We start from the raw sequence: 25,625 nt of genomic DNA, 5'->3' as shown, positions 1-25,625 counted from the left end.
ATGGTCTCTCATTTCTAGTTTAAAGTACAAGTACTTTTTATCGATGCCCTTACTGCCAAAGACCAGCAGAAACTCACCTGTAATTGAGCAAAATTGAATTTCCTGACTCCATGCAATAAAGAAAATCACACCATAGGACATTTTGGTGAGAGAGTTTTAACAGATGCTTGACATAGGATTTGGGCTTGTGTTCACTAAATTTGCAGATGCTTGCAAGGAAGTCTGGTTTTCACCTACATTGAGATTATTATTGATGGTTAACTAGAAGATGGGAGGAACAGATCAGGATAAAGCTCTAACTGATAAAGGAACAGTGGAAAAGTCAAGAAGAAGGAAATTTTAACCATTTTGTTATTGGACAGTATTCTTAGTCTGTAATTGGACAGACATAAGTGTGGAATGACCTTATTTTTATCTTGCTCCTTCATGGACACAGAGAGACTTTCTCTGATATTGGTCTTCTATGAAATTAGTTATGTTCAACAAAAGAACACCAAGGCCAGATTTTAGAGCCAGTTCACCTCAGCCAGCATCAGTCTGGAGTTACTCTGTTTTCTCTCATGTCAGTTATTCACAGGATATTTTATTAACATGTATAGGTGATAAAATATTTGTATTTGTTATATACTTAATAATGAATACAGAGAAAATAACTGAACATGGATTTTGATAGTTCATTCATATTTCTACTTGAAGGAATGCTATTTCTAAAGAATAATGAAAATTCTCTGGAGTGTAAATTATAAAATTAAATTAAAAATAATTGAGTTGGTAAGTTTGAATTCAGCCTGAATAAGCAATCTTTTTTCTTAAGTAAAAAATTAAATTAAGTTAAAAACTCAGGCAACAAAATAAAAAATAAACAAGGAGTCCTTGTAAAACTAAAAATCCTCTGTATAACAAAGAAAATAACAAAATGAAAGGGAACTATATGGATTGGGGGAAAACAGTAGGAAATCATACATCTGATAAAGACTAGCATCCAAAATATTTAGGAAACTCATGTACTCATTAGAAAGAAACAATTGCATTTTAAAATAGGGAAAAGAATAGATATTTTTCCAATGAAGATTATGAATGACCAATAAGTATAATAAAAAAATGCTCAGCACCACTAATCATCAGGGAAATGCAAATTAAAACAAAAATAAGGTAGCACCTCACACATGTTTAGATGGTTATGATCAAAATATAAGATACGAAGTGTTGGTGAGGATATACAGAATATGGTACCCTTTGATCCACTATTGATGAAATGTATATTGGAATAACCATTATGAAAATCAATATGGAGTTTCCTCAAAAAACTAAAAATAAAATTACCATATGATTCAACAGTACTTCTTCTGGGTACATACTCAAAGGAAATTAAATCTGTTCATTGAAGATGAACAGAAGATCTGTACCCTATATTTATTGCAGCTTTATTCACAATTGCCACAGTATGGAAATAACCTGTGCTTTTAGATAAGTCATTTGCACCCCTAGTAATGTCATAGCTGTCATTCATGACATCATAGCAAAACACAAATGCTCAAATGTTTATGCTGATACTGATGTAAAGAAACCTGCACTGACAGTTAGATGGAAGTGTAGCACATACAATTATGTACAGTACATATCGATCATGATAATAAATGTTACTTGTTTATGAATTCACGATCATTTTTATCATTATGTTGGTGTGAACTTTTCTACTTATAAAATAAGAATTTGTATAAAATCACACTCTGTGTTACTCCAGCAGGAGTGTCATACATATTTGTTTACTGTGTCTTCACTGAATTATTTTTTCTTGTGCTTGACTTAATCTCTTGTTGTTTTGTTTATCATGGACCCTAAGTATACAAAATCCGCTGCTGGTAAGAGGCCACACTGAGCAATTGACTTGCAAATGAAACGAAGTAACACATTGATACGGACAACCAGTGTGGTCATAGAAGGAAAGGGGGCTGGGGTAGGTGGAGGTGGGCAGAATGGGGGAATGGGGACACAAAGAGAATTTGCTTAAGGTGATAGGCACACAATGCAGTGTGCAGATGATGTTTTATTCAGTTGTATACTTGAAACCTGTATGGTCTTGTGAACCAACATCACCCCAATAAATTCAATTTTAAAAAGTGCTGAAGGACTACTAAGGTGGGAGATTAATAATAGTTATTGCTTTCCAGTCAGGCATGTCCCAATTCACCATAGCTAGTCTTTAAGAACTAAAACAAAGAAATGGAAGCTGTTAAAAGACCTGCTTCATTGAAGGTAATGAGACTAACAGAAATTCAAGAAAGACCCATATCAGACATGGAGAAATTTCTAATGACCTGGAATGAAGAACAGAAACAGAGGCATATTCCTCTCGGCACCATGATGATCACAGCCAGGGCAAAAATTGTGCAGTGTTGGGTGTGACTATGAGGTGGAATTTCCTGCTAGCACTGGGTGATTTAAAGGATTCAAGAATCATTTTTCATTACATAATATGAAAGTGGATGGTGAGTCTGTGAGTGCTGATGTGAAGGCAACTGAAGAATTTTGGGAAACTCTAAATTAAGTTGATTGGGGAGGAAAATTACTTGCCAAAGCACATATTCAATATAGATGAAACCTCCCTGTTCTGGAAGCAGATGCCTGAAAGGAATTTCATCCCTAAAGAGGCCAAGTCAATGCCAGATTTCAAGGCTTTTAGGACAGGATATGTTCTTGCTTAGTGCCACTGTTGAAGCTACAAATTGAAACCCTTTGTGACCTGGCATAGTAAGAACCCTGGGGCCTTCATGCATATCAATAACACACACTATCAGTGTGGTATGGGAGCAGTAGGAGGTCATGGGTGACCCAGCTCCTCTTCCAAGATGCCGTGCTCAATTGCTGTGCCAGTGAAATGGAGATGCACTGTTTGGAGAATAATATATTTTTATTTTTATAATGTTCCTGGACATCCTCCTTTTATAGGTGATCTTCACCCCACTCTCAAGGTTGTATTTCTCCCTCCAAGCACCACCTCTTTGATCCAACCAATGAATCAAGGAGTTATAGCTGTTCTTAAGGCCTATTACCTGAGGAGGACCTTTGCCCAGGGCATGCTGCAACTGAGGGAGACACTGAGAAGACACTGATGCAATTCTGGGAGGATTACAGCATCTACAACTGTATCAGGAATATCACTAGGGCCTGAGATGATATCACCAAGGACTGTATAAATGGCATCTGGAAGAAGACACTCATAAGCATTGTCTGTGACTTGAAAGGATTTGACAAGGATGAAGAGGTTACAAAACTGAACAAGGCTGTGGTTGAGATGACAAATTACTTTAACCTGGCTGTGGGTGAGGATGACATCAAGGAGCTCCTAGAGGTTGCTCTTGAGGAATTGACAAGTGAGTTGTTGGAACTGGAAGAGGAACACATAACTGAAGAATAGGCAAAAGAAAAGTACAGAAGAAGAAAAAGACAACCCAAGAAAATTCACACTAAAGAGTTTAGCAGAAGCTCTTGCAGATCTCAGAAACTCTTTTAAAAGTTTGAAAACATGGACCACAATACTGAAAAGTTTTTATTAATAGAGGAATGTTTATAGTTCATTATCTGATTGCAAGCAAATCTAGTATGAAAAAAAAATGAAATGAACCAGGCAAATCACTAGGGACAGGTTTCTAAAAAGAGTCACATCTCAAGAAGAGCCTCAGGCAGGTCCTTTAGGAGATATTCCAAAAGAAGACATTGTCATAGGTGATGACATCTCAGTACTTGTTATTGTCCCAGAAGACCTAAGAGTGGTACAAGTTGTGGCAATGGAAGTCAGTGATACGTATGGCCCTTGCCCTGTTGTAAGCCTAGGCTCTACACAGACCCTGTGTGTGTTTGTGTCCTAGTTTTTAACAAAATGTCTAAAAAGTAAAAAGTAATCAGAAATAGAAAAATTTATAAAATAATGACTGTATAAAGAAAAAATACAGTACAGCTGTAAAATGTTTGCTTCATGCTAAGTGATATTGCAAGTTGAAAGTTAAAAATTCAAATAGTTTATATAGTAGTTACAGTAAATTAAAGGTTAATTTATTATTAAAGGAAAAATGTGTATTTTTAAATTTAGTATAGCCTAATCCTAAGTGTACAGTATTTATAAAGTGTACAGTAGTGTGCAGTTATGTCCTAGATCTTCACATTCACTCACCACTGACTCACTGACTCTCCCAGGGCAAGTTCCAGTTCTGCAAGCCCCATTCATGGTAAGTGCCCTATGCACATGTACCACTTTTTATATTTTATGCCATGGCTTTACTCTAAGATATGTTTACATACACAGATATGTACCATGTGTTATAATTGCCTATGGTATTCAGTACAGTAACACTCAGTATAGGTTTATAGCCCAGGAGCAATAGGCTGCACTATGTAGCCTAGGTGTGGCTATACCATCTAGGTTCCTACAAATGCCAGATGATGCATTTCTCAGAATGTATCCCTGCCATTAAGCAACACATAATTATATAAACTACATATAATAGAGTATTATTCAGCCTTGAAAATTAAGGAAATCCTGCTATTTGCAATAATATGAATAAAACTGGAAGGCAGTATGCTAATAGAAATAAGCCAGACACAGAAAATTAAAAAAAAAAAAAAACATGATCTCAACTATATATAGAATCGAAAGTAGTGAAACACAGAAATTAGAGAGTAGAATTGGTTACCAGTGACCTGGAGGCTAAGGAAAGAAGGAAATGTTGGTCAAAGAATGGAAAGTAACAGTTATATAGAGTAAATAAGTCTAGAGATCTAATGTACAGCAAGACTGTATTGAATAGTGGAAATTTACTAAGATAGTAGATTTTGGGTGCTATCAACACAGAGACAAAAATGCTATGTTAGGAGATATGTTAATTAGCTTGACTATAATAATCATTTCACTGTGTGTGTGCATATTAAATCATGTTATACACCTTAACTGTATATAATTTATTTTAAAGTTTATAAATTCTAATATATGACCAACGTTTGTAAAAAAAATCTGTATTATTTCCTGTTAACAAATGAGGGTTATGGAAAAACTAAGTGAGGGCACTTGTAAGGATTATGGGGGGAAAGTGTCATTGTCTCTATTGCTCTCTGTCTGGCTAATCATTAGATTTGAGGGGGAAACTCAAACTTTGATAATATAATTGAAAGCTGTGGGTTTGGGCATTTGAAAGACAGAGGGAGAAATGATGGAGATGGAGGTGGAGGTGAAGAGACAGAAGGGGAGAGGGAGAGGGAGAGAGAGATACTATCTCTCTCTAAAAATTGTTGCTCAAGTACCATTGTTCCATTGCTCTGCATAAAATTTCTGGATAATAGATAATAACAGTTTTTTCTGGTTATTCACAACACACAAATATATATAGCCACCTGATATTTGTTAAAGACACTGTGCCATCTAACTCTTCTGTTTGTTAAAGAGCATTGTCTGTTTTTTAAGTATCTGAATAATTAATTCATAATGGATTTTAACAGGCTGCAAAGAGTATATCTTTAGTATTTTGACATATGCTTCCTGAAGAACTAGCCTGTTTACCAATACATATTCCTTCATCTCACTGCAGAGACAGAATTTATAGTGTCTAGTCTGATCCCTTCAAGTTTTTGTTGCACATTGTAGAAGTTAGATGACAGTTTCCAACCCACTTATCCTTATAGTGGATGCCGCTGAATGCCTTTATTACTGTCATTTACATCTCCTCTATGACCCCTCCTGACAGAAATGTAGTCCATAACCTATTATTTACTAACTTACAATATTGCAATATTTTTATAAATTTCTGAATTCTGTTATCATCTTAAAATTTTAAAAAGCACATTCTTTTATCTAAACTATCATAAAGAAAAATGAAAGTTACTGGACTAATATGTACTCATATTTAGCCTTTTTACAGTTTTATAAATATCTACATACATGGGGAGATTTAAAAGCAATATCTTTTAAAAAGTTTAACATTATCACAAAGACCTTGATACTAAAGTTGTTTCATACACTCAAAAGTCCCATACTAATTTGATTGGTGCAAGTTGCAATTAGAGGTAAAATAGTTCAGTTAAATGCACATTTCTACTACCAATACAATTTCAATGGGAATCACAGAATGCGTGATTTTTGTAAATTGATGACATAGTTGTAATAGGAAACTAATGAAAATAGGTATTTAATTTTTCTTACTAACTATGTATATATGTAAAATGTATATTTGTTTTCTCAATTCTAAATTACATCAAGAAAATATAGTTTTCAGTAAAATCAAACCTCAGGAAAAATAAACATTTGATCTTTTTAAAATACAACTTGAAAATGAAATATGGTTCTCTCAGTAGGAGAAGGCCATATATACTTAATTACCACATTTTAAGGAGAGGTTTTAACAGATTCTCAATGTGCACAATTCCAAGTCCTCTGGATCACAAAGCTGTTTATGATCTTATCCCAAACTACAGAGATATTGTTTCAAATTGGTGAATTTAATGTAACACCTCCTATTTTTAATCAAATATTAACATAATAGCTAACATCATCATATACGAACATCAACTTTTTTTATTTTTAAAGTATATTTTATTGATTATGCTACTACAGTTGTCCCATTTTTTATCCCTTTTATCCCCACTCTGTCCTGCACACCTCCACCCTCCAGCATTCCCACTCCTTAGTTCATGCCCTTGGATTATACATATAAATTCTTTGGTTCTGTTTCCTATACTATTCTTAACGCGCCCCCCCATCTATTTTATGCCTAACAATTATGCTTCTTATTCCCTGTGCCTTCCTCCCTCATTCTCTCCCTCTCCTTCCCACTGATAACCCTCCCTCTGATCTCCATTTCTCTGATTCTGTTCCCATTCTCATTGTTTGCTTAGATTTTGTTTTTGTTTTTTAGAATCAGTTGTTAATAGTTGTGAGTTTGTTGTCATTTTATTATTTATAGTTTATCTTCTTCTAATTCCCTTTAACATTTAATATAATAAGGATTTTTTAAAAGATTTTATTTATTGTCTTTTAAAGAGTGGAAGGGAGGAAAAGAAGGAGGGAGAGAAATATCAATGTATGGTTGCCTCTCACACAACCCCTACTGGGGACCTGACCTACAACCCAACCTAGGCATGTGCCCTAGACTGGGAACAAACCAGCAACCCTTTGGTTCATAGGCCTGCACTCAATCCACTGAGCCACATCAGTCAGGGCTCTTTCCTTATCTTTAATCTTGGGTACTATAATTATGATGTGTCTTGGTTTGTTCCTCCTTGGGTCCAGTTTCTTTGGGACTCTGTGGGCTTCCTGGGCTTCCTGGAATTCTATTCCCTCCGCCCTATTGGGGAAGTTCTCCTTCATTATTTGTTCAAATAAGTTTTCAATTTCTTGTTCTTCCTCTTCTCCTTCTGGCACTCCTACGATATGGATGTTGGAACATTTAAAGTTGTCCCAGAGGTTCCTAAGACTCACCTCATTTTTTGAATTCTTATTTCTTCATTCTGTTCTGGTTGACAGTTTATTTCTTCCTTTTGTTCCAAATCATTTTTTGAATCCTGGTTTTCTTCCCTTCACTGTTGGTTCCCTGTATATTTCCCTTTACTTCACTTTGTATAGCTTTCATTTCTTCCTTTATTTTATGACCAAGCTCAATAATTTCTGTGAGCATCCTGATTAGCAGTGTTTTGAACTCTGCATCAGATAGGTTGTCTATCTCCTTGTTGCTTAGTTCTTTTTCTGGAGTTTTGATTTGTTTTTCATTCAGGCCATATTTCTTTGTCTCAACACACCTGTTATGTAGTAAGGGGTGAAGCCTTAGGTATTTTCCAGGTCAGGGCAACCCTCTTTGTTGTGTTGTTGCACTTTATGTTGGGAATGGGTCAGAGAGGGAATAATGCTGCTTGCTTGACTCTTGCCGCACTTTATGTCACTTCCTTCACTTCCCACAATTGGTTTGTGACCTTTCAGGTGCTGATTCCCAGATGGGTGGGCTCATGTATGTTCTAGGACCCTGTGGGCCTCTCCAATGGACTCTCCTGTGAGACGTGGAGTTTCTCCCACTGCCACAACCCCTACAGATTTTTATAGCCAGAGGTTTTGAGTCTTTAGTTTCCTGTACTAAAACTATGGGTTCTGTGATCTGTCTCACTCCCAGCTTTTATCGGTATGCAAATGTGGGACTGACTGCTCTGCCCACTGCCACCTGGCTGGTGACCACTGCCACTGCCTTGCCACTTGACCTCTTAACCCCAGCTGCCCATCTCAGGCCCTCCTACTGTTCTCAATGAATGTTTCTTTAACTCCTTGGTTTTTGAACTTCCATGTAGTTTGAATTTCTAGCAGTTCTGGTTGTTTTATGCTTTTAAACTGGTTGTTTTCCTTCTTTTGGTTGTATGAGGAAGCAAGGTGTTTCTACCTATGGCTCCATCTTAGCCAGAACTCCTAATATCTACATTTTTGACAGTGGGACTTATTTTTTTGAATATTGATATTTTTAACCCTTTGTCAGAATTTAACTTGTAGCTCTTGCCCCATCCGTTAGTTCTCTGAGAGTGCTGTAACTAATTGTCATAAAGTTAAAACAGCACATATCTATTATTCTATAGTTCTGAGGTCAAGAAGTCTAAAATAAAGGTGTTGGCAGGGCTTCATTCTTTCTAAAGTCTTCTATTTTCTGGCCTCTCCCAGTTGACCCTTGTGATTACCTTTAAGACCCACCTAATAAACCAGGCTAATCTCACCATATCAAGATCCTTAACTTAACCACAATGCACATTCCCATTTGCAATATAAGGTGACATTCAGGAACTAAGGCTTGGGTTTCTTTCCAGGGAGGTATTATTCAATCTACCACACTATTCTTAATGATACAATTTTTTTTTTAAAAAAAGGGGTCTTTTGAAATCAGTGACATGTTGTAATCAATGTAATATGGTCATATATCTCCTTTCTTCATGCATTGTGATCCATTCTTACTGATTTGTTTTCAGTTCCCTGGACTTTCTCATCTCCAGCCTTTATTTTTGTTAGAAAGCCCTCACATCCTTTCTGTACCCCACATGCCTAACCTTGATAATGTATATCACTTCTTTTAAAAAATACTTTTCAATATTTTTTAAGATTTTATTTATTTTTAGAGAGGGGGAAGGGAAGGAGAAAGAGAGGGGGAGAAACATCATTGTGTGTGGTTGCCTCTCACATGCCTTCTACTGGGGACCCAGTCAACAACTGAGGCATGTGCCCTTGACTGGGAATAGAACCCATGACTTTTTGGCTTGTAGGCCTGTGCTCAGTCCACTGAGCTACACCAGCCAGGGATATATAGCACTTCTTTAGGACTCATTTTAAATATATCTTCTTTGGGAAGCTGTCCATTTTAAGATGCTATTTTTACCCTTATACTTGGTTATATTACTTTTCTATGCTATATAACAAGTTATCACCAATTCAGCAGATTAAAACAGCTCATTTATTATCTCAAATTTCTGCATGTCTGAAGTCTAGGATGCATAACTCAGCTGAATTCTCTGCTCATGGTCCTGCAAGATTTAGCTAATCTAAGACCCAGGTTCCTTTTCTGAGCTCCCTGATTATTGATAGAAGGTAGTTCCTTGTGGTTTTAGCACTAGGGGTTTGCTTCCTTACTTGCTGTCTACCTAGCAGTTCTCAGCAGCCGATGTCACATGCCAATCCCTACCATGTGGCACTCTCCAGGAGATAGCTTTCATCTTGCTCCTTTCAGGAAAACAGAATGCCCTTGACTTCTTTTAAAGGCTCACTTGGCTTGGTAAGAGTTACCCAAGAGATTGATTGAAGGTCATCTGATCAGGTGACTTTAATTATACCCATAAATCCCTTTTACAGTGTAATATAACATAATCACAGGAGGGTTATTCTATCATTTTCACAAATCTCATCTACACTGAGAGAGTGTTCTACAGGCCATGGACATGGGGTAGGAGTCATGGTGCCCATATCAGCATTCTGCCTACAACAGTGCCTCATTAGCTTAAAAAATTGACCACATTTATTCCTTATTACACTACATTGATTTACTTGCTTGTTTGAACCCCCTATTGTTTATAACTCCCGCATCTGCCACATTGCTTGCCACAGACTAGGAGCTCATTAACTATTTGTATGATGAATTAATATACAAATCAGCATGATATTGAGGATACAGTGTACTCGTATATATTGTGTAAAATAGAATATTGTGGATATGTTCCAAAATATGGCTGTGAATTATTGCTCAGCAACCTCATGGCATCATATGCCTGGAATTATGTATGAAGAGATAAGCTAAAACAACTTCCCACTAGCAAAGCAAAACACCATTTTCACAATTAAGTATCTATAGGTAGGTAATTAAGGATAAAAAGGTATGCGTGGCAACTGTCATTAAGGACAAGATTTTTATGTGTTTCTGGTGGATGTTTGTTCAATGCAATTTCTCTTATGAAAAAATATATTTTTATTAAGATAAAGTAGTATCCAGAAATATAGCATTTGCAATACACTTCAATTTCATAATGGTTTAAGGATAAGAAATTAACCTTGTTTGTTTTTAAATTCTCCATACTATTATCACAACTCTAGTAAAAAATCACTATTAATGGATTTTTTTTTAAATGAGGGAAATCTTTATTTCAGTTGGGATCCTGAGGTTTTAGAATTTCTCTAACTGTAACTGTACTTCTAAATTTTGAAAACTTTACCCTGTATTCAAATTCTTTTTATTGTGCTTCCTATACTTGTGTCATTGCTGAGAAAACTTACACAGTTGAAAAACTTGATTACCGGACATTTTCTTCTTTGAGGTATCCAGCCAAGCACTTTTAAAACCTATGTTTATACATATATACTATACATTTTAGTGAATGAATGCTATAATTTAAATGCTTTCCAAACAATTAATATCCAAATCTTTGGATATGCCTGGAAAACTGACACCTGAACAATGACTTTGTTTTGATGAACGATTTCATGTTTGCACTTCACTTTTTTAGTATGGATTCCATTGGGTTAAGTCTTCTTTTTTTTGTATCCAAATACATGTGTTCATTTCACTCAGTGACAATCATCTGATCTAGTTACATTTTATAAGTAAAAAATTAAAACTAAGTTTCAGATCTGACGTGTTACTCTTAACATTAAAGGCTTATTAAATTTTTTTTTCATTGTTTACCTGCTTTGAGAATAGTACCAAATCCATCAACCTAAGCTCACAGTGATAGCAACTTTTGAGGTACCAGAAAGAAAACACAGGGAGCATCGAATCATTAATAGTGTTCTTTCTTAATTGCAATGTTTTCAGAGAATATTGTTGAACAAGAATTCAAAGTATGGAGAAACAAAATGGTATTTTAAAAAATACTGTCACTTAACATTGCTGCCTGCTGGTTCTTCACTAGATGAAACGTGGAAATCAAAAATAACATTTCTTTCTTAATTTGCAATGAAGAAAGAGAGAGACAATCACAATGATAATGTGGAAGAGAACTATGAGTCTTTGCCTAGAAACTGAATTGAATGCATTTATGCAGAATTAGGCCAGGTAATTGACAATATAGTTTGCAAGATTGATTCATTATATAACTACTGATTCTCTCTTTCCTTTCAAGTCCTTACTGTGAATATGGGCCTTTTGGGGCTAGTAATCCTTGAGAGAATGGAGTCGTGTGTAGAAAAAAAGTGGATCTGGAAATGTTTCCCCTTGAGTAAGAGTGTCAGTGTGGGAAAGGCTTTGCAGGTCCATGCCACGAGATCAATGTCAATGAGTGCAGTTCCAGCCTTGCCTGAATGGAAATTGCTATGACTGTGGGTACACTCAGCCACAGCAATTCTTGTAGTGCAGTCTAACTTGGAATCTGATGTAGTGGTGGAATAGTTTAAGATGCAACCATGATGGGATTCAAGCCAAGTTGTCTTGCCTTGAATATCAAAGTCAGTGCCAATTTTAAAAATCCCCACTTCTGACAAATTATTTTTTATTTCTGAGTCATAACAGTAGCAAATGAACATTTTTAATGAAGCGTTACTTCTGTGTTCTGATGTCAGACTCAACCATTTTTTCATCATTTTTTAATGATAGATTTTTTAAACCATTTGTAGATATAGAAAAAAGTTGTTTACACTGATTTAAAGTAACTCATTTTTTAACTCATCTATCTCTCTCACACACATACCCCTACCCACTGAGATACATGACCCTGAATAAAATATGTTATTTTATAGAGAAAAAAAGAAGGTAGAAAAAATAAAAAGAAAAAGAAGTTAAGGAAGAAAGAAGAAATAGAAGAAAGCTGAATATTGGACACTAGATTTTTCAGACACATGAAACAGAGCGTTAAATAACCCTATGAAATGGATAAGGTTGAGGCATAAAAAGGAAAAAAAAAACAAAAAATAAAAACAAGGAGGGAGAAAGCTAGAGAGAAAGAAAGACAGAGAGCTAGAAAGATGTAGGAAAATAACTGATCCATCTTATTTTGGTTTATTTTACCTCCTTTCAAAAGTATTTCTGCATGGTCCCTCAGTAAATGGGTAAAGAGTTAAAATAATGTAGTGTATGAAATAGCATACTTTGTTTGACATTTTATTTGGAATGGATATCATTTAACTGAAATTATGCATTCTTTCTTTAAACCAGTGTTCTGCAATGCCTGTTCTTAGAGAGCATAATTGATTTTTTTTTAGATTGGATGAAGTAGCCTAGGAATAAAATGATAGGTAGTGGTGGGGCCCCAGCAAACTAATATTTCTACATAGATATGAATATGGAATATTTTTCTAATACTGTGCTAACTAAGCAAAACATACTTTTAGTCTGTGGGCCATCTGTTTGTTGTTATTCCTGATTTAAACCATACTTTTTATTTGTTTCTTTGTTTTTTAAAGAATTCAGCACTTTAAAATTGGGGTTTTAAAATCTGTGAAATTCTCAAGTTACCTTGAAATAAGTCACTATTATCTTATTTCTGAGCTTAAACATGCAGGTATTTGGTGATGCTTGGAATGCCTCTCAAATTTCTGGTTCTCACTATAAAATAAGGAAGACAGAGAGTATTCCTGAGAGGTTGGCAACTTTATAGATCTAGGTAGCCCTAGAATAATGGCTATATATGAGCACTTCTAATGCATTCTGAGTATACATATGTATATATACATATATACATATGTATATATCCTTATATATATGTGTCCATATATATCCATATGATTTTATTAGGTGTCCATGCATATTATAATTCACAATCCCTTATTTTATAAGAAAATACAACTTCCAAATATGTTACTATAGTGCAGTGCTCTATTAAATTTTTGAAGATCATATATAATATATTATGAAAAATGTAAATTTTGGCTACCTGATATATTGGTATATTTCTTTTTTTATTTTTTTTAAAAAATATTGTTAATTAAGCTTGTCACTATTCTTTTCAATTCTTGTGGTTTTAGTTTGCTCCATTTTTTTTAAAGATTTTATTTATTTATTTTTAGAGAGGGAAGGGAGGGAGAAAGAGAGAGAAACATCAGTGCTCGAATGCTGGGGGCCATGGCCTACAACCCAGGCACGTGCCCTGACTGGGAATCAAACCATACTTTGGTTCGCAGCCTGCACTCAATCCACTGAGCTACGCCAGCCAGGGCTTGATATATTTCTTAACATGATTATTTATAATATATTTTGGACCTTGCCAAAGTGGGGGGGTGGTAATTTGGGAATTACATAGCAGAGAACTAAAACATTTATTAAAAATTAAAATTATACATATAAACTAATATCAGCATAGATCTAAGGCATTGTATTTTTAAAATAAAATAGTTTCGGAAGCCAAACTTTCTGAAATCAAGTTAATAGTGTTTTGTTGTTGTTGTTGTTGTTTTGTTTTGTTTTCCCCCACCCCAGCCATTCCCAACTCCCTTCCCTGATTCCAGTTATCCATGTGTCCTTTATAGCTGTTACTGAAAACCATTCACCCTTTTCCCCCCCTATCCCCTTCCATCTCCCCTGTAGTCACTGTCCATTTGTCCTCTATTTCAATGTCTCGTTATATTTTGCTTGCTTATTTGTTTTGTTGATTAGGTTCCTGTGTAAGGTAAGATCATATGGTATTTGTCTTTCACCACCTGGCTTATTTCATTTAGCATAATGCTTTCCCATTCCATCCATGCTATTGCCAAGGATAGGAGCTCCTTCTTTCTTTCTGCTGCACAGAATTCCATTGTGTAAATATATCATAGTTTTTTGATCCATTCATTTACTTTTGGGCACTTAGGTTGCTTCTAACACTTGGCTATTGTAAATTGTGCTGCTATGAACATCGGGGTGCATAGGTTCTTTTGGACTGGTGTTTCAGGGTTCTTAGGATATAATCCTAACAGTGCAATTGCTGGGTCAAAAGGCTGATCCATTTTTAGTTTTCTGAGGAAATTCCATAGTGTTTTCTACAGTGGCTACACCAGTCTGCAATCCCACCAACAGTGCACTAGGGTCCCCTTTTTTCCACAACCACTCCAACACCTGTTCTTTGCTGATGCGTTTAAAATGACCATTCTCACTGGTGTAAAGTGGTGTCACATTGTGGTTTTAATTTGCATCTCTTTGATGGCTAGCAATGCTGAGCATCTTTCATATGTCTTTGGACACTTTGTATGTCCTCCTTGGAGAAATGTCTGTTCAAGTTCTTTGCTCATTTTTTAATTAGGTTGCTTGTCTTCTTAGAGTAGAGTCATGTGAGATCTTTATATATTTTGTAGGTCAAACCCTTGTCTCAGGTGTCATTGGCAAATATGTTTTCCCAAGTGGTTGGTTCTCTTTACATTTTAATGCTGTTTTCTTTATCCATGCAGAAGCTTTTTATTTTAATCTGATCCCATTTGTGTATTCTTTCCTTTATGTCCCTTGCTCTAGGGGACATATCAGTGAAAATATTGCTGTGTGGAATATCTGAGATTTTCCTATGTTCTCCTCTAGGACTTTTATGGTGTCATGACTTGTATTTAAGTCTTTTATCCACCTTGAATTTATTTTTGTGTATAGTGTAAGTTGGTGATCGAGTGTCATGTTTTTTGCATGTAGCTGTCCAGCTCTCCCAATACCATTGGTTGAAGTGGCTATTTTTACTCCATTTTATGCTACTGCCCCCTTTGTCAAATATTAATTGACTATAGAGACTTGGGTTTACTTCTTGGCTCTCTATTCTGTTGCATTGGTCCATGTGTCTGTTCTTATGCTGGTACCAGGCTGTTTTGATTACAGTAGCCCTGTAATATAGTTTGATATCAGATATTGTGATCCCTCTTACATTGTTCTTGTTTCTCAAAATTACTACAGCTATTTAAGGTCACTTGTTATTCCATAGAAATTTTGAAGTGTTTGTTTTTTATCTGTGAAATATGCCATTGGTATTTTAATAGGTTTTGCATTGAATCTATAAATTGCTTTGGGTAGTATGGGCATTTTGATGATGCTAGTTCTTCTAATCCATGAACATGGTGTATGCTTCCATTTGTTTGTGTCTTCCTCAATTTTTTTTCAGTGTTGTGTAGTTTTCTCAATACAAGTATTTTACCTCCTTAGTTAGGCTTATTCCTAGATATTTTATTTTTCTTGTTCCTATATCAAATGGTTTTGTTCCCCTGATTTCTGTTTCTGATATTTCATTGTTGGTATATAAAAATGCCTTTGAACTTCCCTCTCAGAGGGAGGGAAGTTATGAACTTCCCTCTCAGAACTGCCTTCGCTGCATCCCATAAGTTTGGGGCTGTTGTGAGTTCCATTTTCATTTGTTTCCAGAAACTTTTTGAATTCTTCCTTGATCTCATTCTTGACCCATTTATTGTTTAATATCATGCTATTCAATCTCCATGAGTTTGAGTGTTTTTGAGGGTTTTTTTTTTTTGAGGTTGGTTTCTAGTTTCAGTTCATTGTGCTCAGATAAAATGCTTGATATAGTTTTAATTTTCTTGAATTTACTGAGGCTTGTTTTGTGTCCTATCATATGGTAAATCTTTGAAAATGTTCCATGTGCATTTGAAAAGAATGTATTTTACTTCTTTGGGATGAAATGTTCTATATATATATCAGTTAAGTCCATTTGATCTAGAGCATTGTTCAATGCCACAATATCTTTTTTGATATTTTGTTTGGAAGATCTGTCTATTTTTGACAGTGGGGCATTGAAATCCCCTACTATAATTGTGTTGCTGTCAATATCTTTCTTGAAGTCCTCCAAGATTTTCTTTATGTACTTTGGTTCTCCTATATTGGGTGCATATATATTTACAATGTTTATGTCTTCTTGACGGATTCTTCCCTTGAATATTATGAAGCAACCTTCTGGGTCTCTCTATATGGCCCTTTTTTTGAAGTCTTTTTTGTCTGATATGAGTATTGCTACCCTGGCTTTTTTTTTTCCTGTCCATTTGCTTGGAATATTTGTTTCCTGCCCTTCACTTTCAGTCTGTGTAAATCTTTTGTCCTGAGGTGGGTCTCTTTTAGGCAGCATATGTGTGGGTCATAATTTCTTATCCATTCAGCTATTCTGTGTTTCTTGATTGGAGAATTTAATGCATTTACATTTAAGATTATTATTAATAGGTACTTCTTCATTGCCATTTTTACATATCTGTGTTCCTCTCTCTCTCACTCTTTTTTTTCCTCTTTCTTAAAGCAGACCCTTTACCATTCTTGCCAAGCTGGTTTGGAGGAGATATATTCTTTGAGGCTTATTTTGTCTTGGAAGCTCCTTATTTGGCCTTCCATTTTAATTGAGAGCCTTGCTGGATAAAGTAGTCTTGGTTGCAGGCCTCTGGTTTTCATCACTTGGGCTATGTCTTGCCATTCCCTTCTGGCTTGGAAGATTTCCATTGAGAAGTCAGCTGCTAGTCTTATTGGGGCTCACTTGTATGTTACTTCCTGTTTCTTTCTTGCTGCCTTTAAGATCCTCTCTTTGTCTTGGAATTTTGCCATTTTAATTATGATGTATCTTGAAGTGAGCTTCTCTTGATTGGGACTCTCTGTGTTCCCTGGATTTGTATGACATTTTTTCTCATCAAATTAGGGACATTTTACATCATTACTTTTGGAAACAGGTTTTCTATCCCTTTCTCTTCTTCTTCTCCTTCTGATATCCCTATTATATGGATATTAGTATGTTTCATGTTGTCCTGAATTTCCCTTAACCCCTCTTCATTCTTTCTGACTTTCTTTTCCTTTTCTTGCTCTTTCTGGGTTCTTTTTTTTTTCTATCTTGTCCTCCAGCTCATTTATTCAATCCTCTGCTTCATCCAGCCTGCTTGTAATTACTTTTAGTGTGTTTTTTATCTGATATTTTATTCATTTCTTCCTGGTTTTTGTTTATAGTTTCTATTTTCTTTTTCATGCTGATGTAGTTCTCACTCAGTTCCTTGTATTGTCTGTGAGTTCCTTGAACATCTTTATAGCCATTATTTTTAATTCTATATCTGATAGTTTACCTCCATTTCATTGGTATCTTTTAATGAGGAGTCTTCCATTCCTTTTGATTGCATGTTCTTTTCATGATCCTCATTTTATGTGACTCTTTTTGCTTGTTTTTGTGCTTCCTGATATTTTGCTTTGCTAACTGTCTTTGTAGGGTGCGCTTGCATGGCAGGAATTCTATGGGATTCAGTGGTATGGTCTCTTTGATCTCCTTGTCTGGATGCTCTAGGTTTGCCCTTTCTTCTGTTTGTGTGGGCTCTCTTGTTGTATCTTTTGGTGGTTCCTTTGTTGGTGGTTTCTCTCCTCCAGTGGGTATACTGATATTTGTAGCTCTCACCTATTCTTGTATTTGATCAATAGCAGGGCGTAGGATTAAGAGAGTGGGGACAGTATTCTATAAGATTTACAGTTCGAACAAGTAGAGAAGAGATAGGAGATTTTTTGGATAAGTATAGCATTAACTGTGATATTTCACCCAACTAGCCACTTTTTATAATAGGTGAAAGAGAGATAAGACTCTTATTAGAGGGAAGGAGGATTGTGAGCTGAATCCAGAAAACAGGGTACTTGTGCAAGGTTAGATGATGAGATATAGTGAGATTAAAGAATAGAAAGTAGGTACAGTATGTGAGAGAATAGAATTAACCACAGCAATAATAAAGCTCAGGAATAAAGTGAAGTGGGCTAAGGTCAGAGAGGGTTGCTGTGTAGTATGCATAATTGCATGGAACAATAATTATTTACGGTAGTACTGGAACAAGAAATGTATGATTTGGATAACCAGAATAGGAAGTACATGATCAAGAGTAGTGTGTTATTGCTACATGAGTGAAGTGAAAGAAGGAAAATTAAAATACAATAAAGAGAGAATAAGGGAAACCAGTCAGATAATGCAATTAAACAGAGAAATAAAATGAAGAAAACTAAACAAAAAGAAAATAAATAAAAAATACTAATAAAATAAAAATGATAAAAATAATGAAAAATAGTAATACAAATAAACAATAAAATGCCAGTTCCATGGGACAGCAAAGTGACATTTGTCTCAGTTTCTCAGTTTTGGGGTTAACCTTGTGCTCTCCCTTTGGATCTGTCTCTGGACTTTTCATAACCCCATGTCTTATTTTCTCACTTGGGGGAAGAAAAAAAAAAGAAAGAGGAAAGAAAAAAATAAGCCTTCTGCTAACTTTAAAACCATTGAGCAAGTTCTGCTGGCTTCCTGGATGCCACAGGAAGAGGGGTCTGGGCTTTTCTTTTCAACCTTTCTATAGTTTTGAGAGGATGGGGATCAGGTCTGGGCCAAAATATTAACAGTTGCACAGCCTCCAGCCCAGGTCCTCTGTGAGTTGCCAGGCCTCCACTGTCCATCTGTACCAAGCCTGCATCTTTAATTCACTAGTTGTGATGAGGTCCATGTGGTATGCCTCCTCCTTGCTCTTTATGAGCCCACTGTGGGTGGAGCCCACCACCAGGCAAGCAGCATCAGTCAGCCTCCAGGCATGGCACCACTCAGCCTCTGGGCAAGCAGCAAGAGTCAAGTGTGGGCATGTGGCTCAAGTCAACCTCAGGGTGAGTGGTGCCTGACCAGCCAGAATCAACCTTAGGGCCAGTGGGGCAAATCTGCTGCCCAGCAAGGTGCCCGAGCCAAGTGTGGGTGCCAAGTTAATAGTCTTTATTATATGACTATACATAAGAAACAATGATCAATATGTATATGTGAATTTGTAAATCTCAGACATTTTGTGGTTATTCACAACACTGTTAAAATAATAACCTCTATATTTTCAAAATAAACTTATCATGTCAAGGACTTTGCTTCAGTATAACTAATGTATTATGTTTGATGCATATTTAAGTATAGAATAAATAATATATGCAAATATAAACAGTTTAACCGATGAAAATTTCAATTCAGAACAGTAGTGTGGGTTATTCATAAGGATCTTATTTGGAATGTAGCTTATTTCTTAGTTTCATAGTACTAAAGATTTAACATTCAGAAAGCATATTTGTTGATAAGAAACAACATGCTTTATTTTTTAACACCAATCTCTATCTTTCAGACCTTTTGTTAATCCAAAGTTATCTTTTGTTGTCATATTTCCTTTAAGATAATTTATCATTTATCTACATAGAGAATGTCTGTATCTATATTGAAAGTTAATTTGACTCTTGTGGTTTGTTCCTTGCCAATTTGCATCAATATCCAAACTTGAATTGTAGCCATAAACCTTTTAAAAAATATCATGATGATTGATGTGATTCCATCATATCTTTATCACATGTTTTATAACATTTCATTTTAATTTTTGACATACAGAATTCTATAGATAACATAAAGATGCACCAAATGATAAAATGTTATCATTTATTTATGTATAGCTATATCTGCATATGAATTAATCATTTGAGATGTAAAAAAATGGATGTTAAATGAAAAATGTAAAACAGAAATAAAATCCTGTCTAAAGAGCTGCCAATTCTTGTCTCCCTTCTCTCTTTTTGAGGGCCATGGGCTGACTTGCTCTCCTTAGAGGCCCCAGTTACCTGTGCTATACAGAAGCATGGCTGCAGAAATCTAGACGGCAGCTAAGTACCTCACATTACATTGAAAATGCTCTTTCCTCCAAGGATCTAAGCATTTAATGAGAGTGATGGCTGGTACTTGCACAGAGCCAGGGTGGCAGTGTAGATTAGATGGTAAATCTCAGGAATAAGTAGAATCCAGGGAATAACTAGGAGCAGCTATAAATCTATGTCTGTTCTAAGGGCAATCCATGCTGTCACCATTTCCTTGAGATGCTTCAGAGCCTCTTCTTTTTCCATTCCATTGATGATAAAATAGGGGACATATTCTGATCATTACTTTTAAAAGATTGTGATGAAATGTGAAAGCTCTTTTGAACAAAGGCTTAAGTGGTTCAAAATCAACTTTTAGATTTCCATGTACTTTAATGTACCTTGTCACACAAGGAGCTTTAACAACCACTTAACTTGCTGTTTATTAAACCTAAAACCATCTGGGAAAGTTAATGGATACAATAGTAAACTATTGATCATAGATATTGTTAACTGACAAAAAAAGAGAGAAAGAGAAAGAAAACTGGATGTTTTTATTGTTACTTTACAATTGTTACCAAATGTTCATTGTGAATATTCTGATACTGAAAGTGACCAGAGCAAGAGGGGAGGAGAATTTTGTGTGAAAAAAGGGGAAGGGAATAGTCAAAGCACATGTATGAGTGACCCATGGACATGGACAACAGTGTGGGGATTGACTGTGGGAGCAGGAGGTGGGGTGGGCGGGAGAGGGCAAAGGGGGAAAAATTAGGAAAATTAATAAATTAACAATAAAAAATGATTTAAAAATAAATACAAATAGTTGACACACAATAAATAAACAAATAAATCATTGAAGTTTTGAAGTTAAATAGAACTGAGTGCTGTTTAGAAAATATTGTAGAGAATTGTGTAATAGAGTTTTGTAAGAATTCAGTTTTTTATTAAAAAGTAGAATGCATTCAGACGAGCATGACATTCTTCAGAGTAATTAATATTAATTATATCATGATTAAAGAAATGTTAAGCATTTTCTCCCTTCTGTTGTTTTCAGTGGTTGCTGGCTTCCCCTGCTTGTGCCATCTGGGCTCTGTGCACCTGAGATGGGAACGGGACCCTGATGGCTGCATCCCGAATGCCTGTGAGCACGATTCTCCCTGCAAAGATCCGCTTCCTGTTAGTATCAATGAATATTATTAATATATCTTAATGTGTGCTAGCATAAATTAACTGCTACAAATATAATTAACTGTGGTCTAGGTGGCTTTTTAATATGTATAAATACATACAAATACTTATTAGAATAGAAAATGGAAGCTCAAGCAGTATTTTTTTTACTTAGTTGTAAAAAATGTTCTATTCACTATTATATATAGGTTGATATAAATAAAATGAATCATTCACTCTGATTTTACAACTCTTGGCAATATTGAATTTTTGTAATATTTCAGAAATTATTCTGAAAAGTATTGTTTTCACACAAGCACCTAGTTTTACCTAACTTAAGGTATTGTGTGCACACACAGAATATATAATCTTGAATTTTATTTTGATTTTCATCTCATGCTGTATGCTTTCATTGTTTTCTTCATATCTCTGGGTTGTTGCTGTCCCTTCAATACATATCCATTTGTCACTGCCTTTGTCATAAGCATGTGCTACTCTGCCTTAAATGGACTGACACAGTTGGCAAATCAATGGGATCCCCTTGGGCTTCTCATTTTTCAGAAAGTCTGACATAAAAAACATCTACTCAAGGTGGATTCACTGACTGGCTTCAGAAGATAAATAGCAGACAACACAGGTTAATGCTGCAATGCTAGTACAGGTTTGTAGTCTATTCTTTAGCAACAGGGCCCATTTTCACAAAAGGACTACACTAGTTGAAGTTAGAAAAAATGCTTTGCAAAACATATTTCTTTTCATGTTCTTATTTTGACCATCAGTGTACTCTCAGTATTTGTTTTTATAATGAAAGTGTCATTTGTGGCAAATTGCGTCTTTCCCACAAGGAAGGCAGACACCTAAATGAAGAATTATAACTAATGTTTGGATAGCTATGTTTAGAAACTGATGCAGACACTGGCCCGCAGTGTCCATGTCATTATGGATGAAATGAGACATCCATACGGACTACTGAGTCTGGTGTAGGAAAAGGGACAGCATGACTTTTCTCTCAAGGGAAGCAAAAGCTGAGGCCTCTACCATGACAGGCCTTTATTGGGTTTCTCCACCCATTACATGGTGGTTCTCATTTACTATGCACAGGTTCACTTTAGGTGGTTACCTTTTACAGAAAACAAAGGAGCCAATGCTGCTAATCACATCACAGAAGAGGGATATTTGCAAATGAAAAGGCAAAAGTGGTTGAACTAGTTACACTCATCTTTGGAAGGTTTAGCATGGATTTTAGGAAGTTAGGACTTTGCAGTAAATGTCCTCAATTCAAGGTGAGGGAGTTTTAGCAAAAAGCAAGATTCATAGTGTCCTAGGTACATTGCAGGCCTGATTCCCCATGGAAGAACCTATCTATGGGCATGGGTCCTGTGCATCTCCCAGACACCATGCAGAACAGTCTCCTACAAGAAACAGAGATGGTCCGTTAGTTATCCAACTACCCTTTTGACGTGTGTAGTGGTCCTGATGCCTCATCTTAATTCATATCAGATGCTTTGTGTAAGTCAGTCATGCTAATCCCGTTCACTTTTGGAGGTTTCTGTAAGAATGGGTATGAGATGCTATGCTGATTTTTGAGATGAGATTGGAGTTATTTCTAGGGAAAGCAAGTAGGATGCAGGTAAAAAATAATAACCTTCTAATATCTGGAATTTATACATGTAATTGCTGTTGCTATTTTCAGACCCTAAGGACAGGAGTGAAGTTCTGCTTAATAATCAGTGACTCTGAAGGTAGCAGAGCTGAGAGACAGAAGAAACCTGGCCTTTGATCAGTTGTTGAACTGCTTGAACCCCCCCCCCGCCCACACACCAGTCCCCTGCCCCAGGTGCCTGCCCAACCTTTGGATCTAATTATGTGAGATTACTTATGGCCAATTTTTAAACATGTCTTGAATTAGAGTCCCTTTTACTTGCAGGTAAACCATCTAATTTCCATAATGTGATTAAACTTTATTTTAGTCTATGATTTCAGCTATAACTTCAGCAATAGGAATTTATTATAGCAGAAAGAGCCTTATACCCCAAATTATAAGACTCAGGTTCCAACCCTGACCTTGTCACAACTTCTCTGAGTAACATTATGCCAATCATTTGAAAAGTTAAGGGCTGCAACTTCAAATAATAGAGCTTCCAAGTATGGAATTCTCTCATTTATCCATTTTATAAATTGCCAGTGAGAAGTTATGCAGACTAACTTTAGACTAGTATTAATTTAAAATCTTGCCTCATACTTTCAAAAATTATATAATAGGGATTAAAAAATAAGAATTAATATTAGGTGGAACTCATAGAACCAGAGTGTAGAACAGTAGTTACCAGCAGCTGGGGTTTGGGTTAAATAGGGATGCAGATCAAAAGGTACAGGTCTTCAGCCATAAGATGAATAAGTCCTGGGCATCTAATAGACAGAATAGTAATTATATTTAATAAGACTCTACTGCATATTTGAAATTTTCTAAGAGAGTAGATCATAAGCATGCTCATGACACACACTAAAAGGTCATTATGTGAGGTGATCTGTGCATTAATTAACCTTATTAAATATTCATATTTAGTTGAAATTTTTTCATAATGTGTATATATGTGAAATAATCATTTTGTGCACTTTGTCAATTATACCTCCATAAAGTTGGAGGAGAAAGAATAAAGCAACAAAGCTGAAAGCAGCAAGGTTGAAAAGCAAATTAAATCTCTAAATAACATTCACCAACTAGATTATCATATATTATTAATTGACTTAAGTATATTATAAAAGGAGATGATTGAAATTACTAAACTCCTAAGCACAATTCATATATCAATTATAAGACAAACATCATTCAATTGGTGATACACTTCTAAGAAAAGACGTTATGGAAACAACAACATGTTTAAAAGTTAAAGAATGTTCAAAGCATTTGGTAGCCTTTAGGTATTGTGTCTGGGGCCCCAACATTCCCTTCAGTTTGTGTGATTAACTAGGAGTCAGAAAATTCAAAGTTGAGGTTTCTAGCAATAAAAAGTAACTTATTTTTATTTTTAAAATTTATTTTTATTGATTTTTTCCATTACCATTTATTCCTTTTATACTCACTTTCACTTCTACCCCTCCCCCCACCCCACAATCACCACACTGTTGTGATAGATTGAAAGTAGCAGAAAGAAAGGCATGAAGGCCAGCCATGGAGGAACCACGTACAGGCTTCAGGTGTCTCCTCCTCATAAGATGTGTACACAGCACTTAAATCTCTCAAACATGATGTGGGACATCGAGACTGAAGTGTTGACAATCAGGAAGCTCACTCATAAGTGAGTGATAAAAGCCCCAGTGTTCAGGGTTTTTACTCGGGTCATGCACAGGGCATGGATTTCAGGAAACGTGTCTTCAGCTTCTGCAGTGTTTAAACTGATAGAGCACAGTCCAAAGCCCAGGTTTAAAAAACAGGCTTTCACTGTAAATCACATCATTAACAAAACCAGTTGGCATAGTCGAGGGTGTCCGGGATTAGGCCACACTGATACCAGTCAGGATATTCTGAGACTCAGAGGTTACCTTCTGAAAGCCAGTCCTTCCTTTGAAATATGTAGGATTTGAGTGCTAAGCCTGCTAAGTTAACTAGCAAATTTATGTTATGATAAATATTCCATTTTTGTATAGGAATAAATAGTGCATAATTGAGCAAATAATACACTGTATAACAATAAATTGAAACAAAAATCATTGCAAAACAAAAAGTCACAATTTCAAAATAAAGCAAGGCCCAATTTGAGTGTCATTATTTGCTTTCTTTCACCAACTCATTGGTAAAACACAAATCGTGAGATGTTTAAGGCTTTGAAGTGGGAGAGAAAAGAAAGGTTTGGAGTGTGGTGTTCCTGGAAAAATCTTGGGATAAACAGAAAAATTATTTTTCTCAATCTGCAAGGGACTCACATTTGGCTACAAGAGTCAGCAGCCTGCTTTTTGTATGGGTTGTACTCTCCAGGCTAATTTAGGTAATACCACAGACATGAGGCTTGCTTCTTCATTGAACTTGGTATGGTGCAGCTTTAAACTAACATCCACACATTTGCAGCATTTCCTTATGATTATATGTGACATCATGAATGTGAGTTTAAATAAAAAGCAAAAAATCAAAAGACTTTGAAATCAGAATGAGAAGTATTTTGTAACAATGAGCTAGTTTTCTTCTTTTCCTTTCTTTAGAGTTCACTAAACATAAGAAAATAATGAGAAACAGGAAATTTCTGATGCTCAGCACAAAATGAGATACAAATGTTAAGAATGGATAGGATAACATTTATTCCTTTACGTAACTTCTTAAGCATATTTGTGAATAACTATCTCTTTGTAGTTATTTAAATATGCATGATCAAATTATTCTGGTATTTTCTCTCTCATTTTACTTTCATTTTCCTCTGTTTCTTATATGAATAATGAATGCTT

General features: G+C 35.6%; 1 protein-coding gene across 1 annotated transcript in view; it reads left to right on the top strand.

Moving 5' to 3' along the window:
• The window catches only part of EYS (eyes shut homolog), a 1,607,944-nt gene that overhangs the window by 521,393 nt on the left and 1,060,926 nt on the right, over nucleotides 1-25,625 (top strand). The window contains 1 exon segment of the mRNA XM_045842859.1: nucleotides 21,076-21,197. Coding sequence (XP_045698815.1) covers nucleotides 21,076-21,197 — 122 coding nt within the window.

Source organism: Phyllostomus hastatus, unplaced genomic scaffold, assembly GCF_019186645.2.
Source record: "Phyllostomus hastatus isolate PE091 unplaced genomic scaffold, TTU_PhHast_1.1 phas_contig_40, whole genome shotgun sequence".
Classification (NCBI taxonomy): domain Eukaryota; kingdom Metazoa; phylum Chordata; class Mammalia; order Chiroptera; family Phyllostomidae; genus Phyllostomus; species Phyllostomus hastatus.
Note: the sequence above shows the minus strand (reverse complement) of the source record. Positions and strands in the feature narration are given on the sequence as shown.